The following is an 8,530-nucleotide window of genomic DNA, read 5'->3' on the forward strand; positions in this document are numbered from 1 at the left end:
ACTTAGAATCCTGCTATCGAAAACAGTCATAGCTTTCTTAGGAAATACAAAGTACCTAGTACTTTATGCCCATAAAGCAAATACTACCCTCTCCAGTATATCTGCTTTTGATGAAAATGAAGAGATTTAAATTATAATACAAGGCTTAGTGCTTCACTTTCAGTTCTACTTCTCACTGATTCTTATAAAAACATAGAATTTTTGATCAATACAGATGTTAATTACTTTTTTCAAAGATATCTTCCATTAAGCCAAAAGGTTTATTTTCTCAATTAAGACAAATAGTAATATTGACCATTCTTATCATTTATAATCAGAAAATGTCATATCTCCCCCCTTTCTTCCCCATTCTCTCTCTCTCTCTCTCTCTCTCTCTCTCTCTCTCTCTCTCTCTCTCTCTCTCACTTATGTGTGTGTGATTGATTGATTGATTGATTGCCTGAAACTCCAATTGTAACTGCAAATATACTACTGAAGAGGGAGTAGCCTTAATATTCTGAAAGTTAAAAACCTAAATGACTAAAAATGTTAGTACCAGAAGCACCAGAGCCTGTTTTCAGTTCCAGTTTACTTAATTGAAGGAATTGTCTCAACAAGAGAAAAAAATAATATATATAAAATAATCTTAAGTGACTTCCTCTTAGTCTACACTGTTTACCAAAGTGATGCCACAGGGTCTTCCAACAACACTGCTCATATTGAACCTAACATGTCTTCCATTGCTGATGAAAGGGACAAAATGTTTGATACAGATCTTCTAGAAACTGTAAGTCAAAACCAAAGAAAAACTTTAATTCAGTTTTCTACTTTTACACCTAATGAACAATATGAACTAAATTTCTTTTGTAACATAAGACATAACATCAGCTTTTACAGTGGAAGGCACAACTTCTGAATGTTAAGTATATCACTTTATAGCTGGAACTGTAATAGAAATGACAGTTGTCTAAATGGAAATAAAAACCCCTATAAAATGTTGAGTCCCTATTTTGAGACTAGAACCGTTATGGCTGATGTTAAGTCAGTCAGTGAGGATCCTATCCATGACTCTAAAGCTGTCAGTCAAGCTTTTACATTCTCCGGGATCCTTCTAGCTGTATCTCTTTCTCCTGAAGCCAACTCCATGAGAAGATTCACACTTCCTTCTAAAAATTCCTCATCTTACCCAAGAGATAATAGAAGATTCTCAAAAAAAAAATTTAATATACCTAACCTTGAAAGAGAAACTACTGAATTTCAAGTACCAGGAAGTAAGACTAGCATCCACAAACCTATTCTTGAGAAAGAAAAGCTACTGACCGGATTTGTGAGGAAGACATATATTAAGAGATTATACTCATCAGTTACACACAAAAACAATTACTATAAATGTTTATACTCCTGTAATGCCATTTTTCCTCTTAACAAAGAAATAGTGATGACTGAGAACAATACATCCTTCCTGAGCATTGTGCCCAACATCCCAACCACAGAATAGAAAGAAAACAAAACATAGGTATTAGCAGATAATTCTCCAATTGGGATGGCTTTCCTAGTGTCTGTGAAGATGGGAATTGTTTTCTGAGTAAAGAAGATATCAAACATGTAATTTCTTTAGTGACTCTATATGAGAGATAGTCAATTCAGTTAAAATCAATAACTCAGTGGAGTGTATTACTCAATACCTTTAATTCCATCACTTGGAGGCAGAGATGGATGGATTTCTGTGAATCAGTACCAGGCTTGTCTAAATAGCGAGTTTCAGGACAGCCAGAACTACATAATGAGAGCCTGTTTTCAGAAACAAATGAACAAACAAAGAAAAATTACTCGTGTTTTTTTTTTCTTGCTCAAAAAATATGAAAACATTTAAGCTCTTTATGAACAGGAATTGTGGTATCTAGTTGATATGCTGCTTGTTGGCTAGTTGATTCTTTGAAAACTGTGCATGACATAGCTCCTGGTAGATACGCTCTTGCACAAAGTAAGTGTCAACAATGGACATTACTCTGAGAGCAGCCTTTTCAAAGTTTCTAAGTATGTTATCCCAGAAAGACATAAATGTGCCTTCCTACAAACTCACTAAAGAACAATCTCATTTTTGCAAACAGATTTCATTTTTTCACAGAAGAAAGCACTTTTTTTTCATGAACCCAAAGAAGTAACTACTTAGAAGAATACATAAACACTGAACCCAATGCCTCCAAATTCAAGCTGGCAAAAGACATATGTGAGCTAAGCAAGCTTTTGTTAACTGACAACATAAGACTTGACAGTAGATGTAACCAGATAACTTTTCTAAGAAAAGATCAAGTATGGCACATGGTAAGATATGGAGTCCCACTATGAAGAGGCTGCTATACATAGGAGAAATTAATATATAGTAATTAACCTCAGGTAATATCTTTGATGCCAACGATCTACAAAGAGAGAGCACTGTATTCCCTTCCAAAAAAAATAGCCAATTTAAATACTTAAAATTCACCACATACTTTATAAACTTTGATGGATGATATACAAGATAAATGTATATTACCATTCAAAACTGAAAGGCTTAGAAGGTATAGATACTAGTGACACTTACCTTTTAAGAGAAATAAGGGAGCTAAAATCAATATGTCTGAACTTTACAGCAACACTAGTAACAGAAGGGGTGGCATGACCACAAAAGCAATTAGAAAACTTAAATGTATTTGAATTTTATTATCAATGAAGATGGAATTATCACTTTATCTGGCATAGCTAACTGAAAATTAAACGCTGATGAAAGAATATTTTCTACATGGTTCCAAGTCTGTTTAGCACATAAAGATAATCATGTAAGACAGCTATCAGTGTTCTATGGCTTACTTCTTATCCTTTTGGGATGGTGTATATACAAAGATTTTTTTTCTCCAAAACGGACACCCACTCTTCTCTGTATAGCATACCTTATCCTGAATTTAGATTCACAAAACACTGAATGATTAATGAACATTTTAAAAACCCTCCATTAAATGAGCCCATTCAGAGGATGACTTTATTTTGTGTCTTCCTCTACCTAATTGATGATATTTCTATTTAAAAACAAATAACTTGGATCTATACCTATCATAATTTCCTTCTCTGTGATAATGACAACATTCCCTATATCTAACAAAGACACTAGGCCAGGATATGACACTGCAAGCCTACAATCTCACACCCATGAGCCCAAGGCAGGAGGGTCCTGAATTCAAGGACAACCTGGGCAATGTAGGTAGACTGTCTCAAACCAACAACAACAAAGAAAAAAGAAAACAGAAAAAGAACCTTTTTGAACATCAGCAGTGAAAACCTTCTGAAGAACAGAAAGATTTCAGGAGAAACTATTCAAGCTTGTTAAATGAATGCCTTAACGTAGTTGAGGGAGGAATAATTTTGTCCTTGAAATGGAGACTACCACTTTAGCTGATGTTTCCAGCTCTTTTCATGATAGACATGTGTGAGTCTGAAATTTACATTTTCTCTGACCCATGGGGCAAGAGATGGGCTCTAAACACTGACACTGATTTTTTTTCTTTACCTAATCAGTTAAACCTTAAAGCCAGTCATACAATTATTGCCCCTTAATCTCTACAGCTAATCTACAATTATTACCTGCTACAATAACATTTGAAAATCCTTCTGAAATAAATATCTTCTAGAGCAGCTACGGTTACTTCATCCCTGATTCTTTATGCCTTGTGAATTTAAATACATGACAGAAACTTCCTGCCACAAAAGTCTTCTGAGGTTGAAATAACAATTTGCAGGGTACAGAAATCCATAAAAAACTAAACATAAAATACAGGATACAGTGTGACCTAAGTTAACTGAAGACAACAGGGAAAGCCTTAACAATCTAAGTTTATTATTGTTGTTAATATTATTATTAATAATATTTTCCTACTTTAAAAATAATATTTCTCTCTCAGAAGAAAAGAACTGACAGAAGTCTCTGCTACATGATTATCTTATTTTTATTCACCATCAAAAGTGTGTTTAAATTTTAGTCATTTAAGCACTACGAGTCTCAGAGAAAAGAAAAGCTCTGCCTCTAATAATACAGGGTCACTTACTTGTGAAATAGTTGATTCCAAAAAGATGTTGAGAGCCTTCAACCATCCGGAGTGTTGATTATTGACACTAAACTGCAAAGTACCTAGCAGGCTTGTGTATGTCTGTGTCAAGGGGCACCAGCGCCAGGTCAGGAAGGTGTACACTTGTAGAAGCAGGGTAAATCCTAAGTTTTCTAAAAATAAAATTCTTAGTCTGGATTTTTATTTTATAGTCAGAACTCCACCATTTTTTCTTCTACTATTAATGCTCATTCTAGGAAATGTTTAATCACAACCAAGAAACAGCCTCCAGGGTGAGCTCCTGTCATTACCTGGGTGACTGATGTAACAATCCCCATAATGACCAATGCTTCAGTCACTATACTGGGCAGTACTCCCCTGCCCAGGGATGCCACTAAGCCCAGAGGAAAGATCTGTGAGAGTGCTCAGTGCCCCTCTGCCCCATGGCTGAAGATGGATCACCCAAAATTTATTCTCGACCTCCAAGAGACAACAGTAAAACACCAACGGAAGCAGACATTTTCTTTGGGGCTGACAACACCATTCCTAAATCAGAAACAACTATTACCTCTGAAGGAGACCACATTACTTCAGTAAATGACTGCGCACCAGATGGTGATTTTTCAACTACAGTCAACAAGCTCGCACCTACAAAGGAAAAACTCAAATTAGAAGATGATATTGAAGGCGGTCTGAAATCAACAACTCTTCCAGAGAAAGAAATTACCACTCCGACTGAACCTCCAAACTCCAAACCTAAGGAGTCAATTACTGAAAATTTCATTCCAGTGAAAATTGGAAATATCTCATCCCCAGTTGGTACTGTTTCTTTAATAGATTTTTCCAGTACCATGGCAAAAGAAGACATCCTCTTAGCCACCATTGACACAGGAGAAAAAGAAGTCGTACCCACTACTGAGTTCTCTGGCACACAAGAGGACAGCACTGCTGATGTGGAGGATGCCTCTGGATTTCCAGATGAAAATACTGAAACTGATGTTACTTCCTCAACCTACTCCGATGCTCCTGATGATGGAGCTGTTCCGGTCACTGACTCCTTCAGTCCTGAGGCTGAAATCCCTCCCTCGACTGAAAAGGAGGTCACTGCCATTCCAGACATAACCAACATTGCAGAAGAGAACGTAACTGAGATCAACTTGATTGTTTCAGAAGATAGGCCCCAAACTGTGACTAAACTAAGTGACTCTGAAGAAGAGAAATTTATCACTGTTTTTGAACTCACTAACTCAGCTGAAAAAGCCAAAGATAATGTAGAAGATCCTTTGACTGATGAGGAATCGACAGATGGAGCTGATGATTGGATGGAAAAGGAAACGGCAAGTGAAGCAGAGTCCCATTCTGTTCTGCTCACTGCTGTGGAATCGAGGTATGACTTCATTGTCACTGCCTCAGAAACTGACAACGTCATGGTGGAATCACACGCGGACACCACAGATTTGTCCGAAGACGAGACAACGGAGTCTGCCACCAATGTCACAGAGGAACTTCCTTCAGGGACCTCTATAGTAGATACACTTAATCACAAGGAGGACTTATCGACCACCAACTCCGGTATCTTCAAACTGCTGAAAGAAGAACCAGATGATCTCATGATGTAAAACCAGAAACATAAGGGAAGCCACATAGACATACACGGAGGGTTAAAAGATAGTCGTAATGTCTAAGAAGTTACTCAGCAAGAAAAACCTTTAAAAGAAAAAAAAAATATTGTGGGCATTTAAGGCAAGTATATTAGACTTAGAAAATACAGATTCCCATGGATAGAGGCCATGCAGCAAAATATATTAAAGGGCAATTTTAAAACCAGCAATCTCAGCACATCTTAGGTTTCAGTTATGTAACAACTTTAGTGTAAAAATCTTCCTTATTAGATTTTAGAGATATGAAGAGGGCAAGCAGTAAAGGAAGCCATTCCTTGCAATATTTAATAATATGTGCCATTTCAATTAATTCTAAATATTATAATTTAGTGAAATTGAGGATATAAAGAGAATCAAGTAATGTGTAAAAATTACTGAAGCATTAAAAAACTTTCTGAAACTCTTTGTCTAAACATTTTCCTTATTAATACCACAGACGTGTTCTCTTTAATTATAATACAGATTTGAAATCTGTGTAAATGTGAGAATTAACGTTTCTTGTAATTTCTTAATATCCATATGTAATATAAGAAATCAGACATATTTCTTCATTCATATTTGATGTTAGTTAAAATAAAATGTTAGTTTTACCTATGTATTCACTTGAAAAATAATATATAAACCTGAATTGACTGTTCTTCCTGAGATTTATATCATGAATTTTTGTCTTTTTTTTTTTCAGATCTTAAACGTTGAATGTTGTACTCTTAGGCAGTTGGTTAGCATTCAAGGACGCATATCTTCATTCTTTTCTGATACAGACTTTTCAAGTGGGTCTGTTGTCACGGCTGATTCTCCTCAATAAATTATTCTGACAGCAGCTAATTTACTGTGTGTGACATATTCGATATTCTGATGCAGACTTCTTAAGAGTCTTAAATGAAAAAATTAGAATTCATTGGTTAAACAAAACCAGAAATGGGATCTTCTATAAAGATCTATGATTTCATTTTATTAAAAATGAAGGAATTTTTAAAAATGAAATCAAAACAGTCCCAAAACACTGAGTAAATAGTAAATATCATATATGAGAGGGAGTGGGTGCAAACAGACTCTGGCCGAGGATAACTAAAATATAAACATTTACTATGAGGTTAAGAGCACTTCAGATCATGGATGTTGTGACTAATCTCTCTGGAACAATCAAGTATCTGGGGAGAAAGTAAATTGGAATACTGTTTAAAATATACTCTAAAAGAAAATCTATTTCCCCAAATGAAGATGATAAATCTGCCTAAGCCTATTAAAAGACCCAACAATGATTACCATGCTTGACATAATGAATAGTCAAAATTATATACAAAAATAATGAATAATCCAAAATCAAATAACTGGAAGAAAATAGCATTATATTTGGTGATGTATATTACCCTTATTATGGAAGTGTTTCCAGAGAGAATCACCCATGAAGTCTCACCAACGTGAGCTGTACAAGGACAACAACAGACATACCAAAGTGGACAGGAAAAGCCCACCACAGGAACTCAGTCATACACAAAGAACTACACAAAGTCATACACAGGGAACTCAGATACGCTGAGAGTGGGAGAGATAATCTACAAAGAAGAGCATATCTATTGGTTGTCCCATACCAAATAGTCACCCCTGTAAACATGCATGCAAGCAACATTACACAGACTGAGCAGATTGTATTTAGGAATATATAGCAGGTACATATACATGTAGGTATGTAACAATAAAAACGAGACCATGGATTGGAAAGAGGGCAAGACAAAATATATTGGGTGGGGGGAGCTGGACACAGTAAAGGGCTGGGGGAAATTACATCAGTATAAGCTCAAAAGTAAGAGAAAAATACAGGCCCTGCACTTGTCTGGCGGCACAGTAGAGCTGGCCCTGGTAGAGGGGGTGCAGGTGAGCCGTCCTGACAGCTAGAATGTGGGAGAGCTGGCCTCTTTAGTCTTCTGCCATGAGGTGGCATGGGGATAGAGTGCCCTTCACCCTCCCACCTGGTCCCCTGCAGTAGTCTGAGAGCTGGCCTCAAGGAACAGGAGAGCTATCGCTGCCTCCCTTCCTGACAGGAGCACTCCAGAGAGCAGCCTTGCCCCTTGCCTAGACAACACAGTGGAGCTGTGCCCTGATGGCAAAAGGGTGAGCCAGCCCAGAGGGTGTGAGAGTGGGAAAGCATTCCCAACCCCTTGTAGACAGCAGCACTTAGGTGAGTGGGCCCTGTACTTCACCGGGCAGCACCCTGCCTCCTGTCAATGGCATCATGGTGTTGCCTAGCTGGAGCAGTGCCTGAGAACTCTCCTGGTAGTTCAGAAAAGGGAGAGCCAACACACCAACCAGCTGAGATACAACCCAGACCGAGATTCAGAGCTCTGAGTTGGCTCACCCCAAAAGCTCTATCATCTGCAAGTGGTCAAGACTCAGGGAAGAGCCAGTTCTGCTGATCCAAAGCTACAGGATCTCTACGACACAGGGCAACAACTGAGTAACCAGGAGGAGTCCTGATGAGGATTCAATATCGATGGTGTCACAGAACCAGAGATCTCAAACCAGACCATGCAATGGACATTTGCCAAGTGAAGATGCATGGACAGAGAGATTTAAAGTGTGATATACCACAGCTTTTTATTTTATACTATGTTTAACCATTTGACAGTTAAGTAATTTTTAAAATTAATTTATTCAGTTTACATTCTGCTCACAGCCCTCCCTCCTCTCCAACCAGTCACACCCTCACAAATCCCTTCTCCTATTACCTTTACCCATGTCATCAGAGAAGGGGAAGCTCCCCTTGGATACTACCTTACCATGGAATCTCAAACAGCAGGACTAAACACATTC

At 37.5% G+C, this 8,530-nt stretch overlaps 1 protein-coding gene across 1 annotated transcript; it reads left to right on the forward strand.

Annotated features, from left to right (window-relative positions):
• The first annotated feature begins 4,460 nt into the window (after nucleotides 1–4,460).
• Cabs1 (calcium binding protein, spermatid associated 1) lies at nucleotides 4,461–5,763 on the forward strand. The gene has a single exon (XM_021210156.1). It carries the CDS (start codon nucleotides 4,502–4,504, stop codon nucleotides 5,675–5,677), a length of 1,176 nt encoding a protein of 391 aa, XP_021065815.1. The 5' UTR covers nucleotides 4,461–4,501; the 3' UTR covers nucleotides 5,678–5,763.
• The last annotated feature ends 2,767 nt before the right edge of the window (nucleotides 5,764–8,530 follow it).

Source organism: Mus pahari, chromosome 13 (genome assembly GCF_900095145.1).
Source record: "Mus pahari chromosome 13, PAHARI_EIJ_v1.1, whole genome shotgun sequence".
NCBI classification, from domain to species: domain Eukaryota; kingdom Metazoa; phylum Chordata; class Mammalia; order Rodentia; family Muridae; genus Mus; species Mus pahari.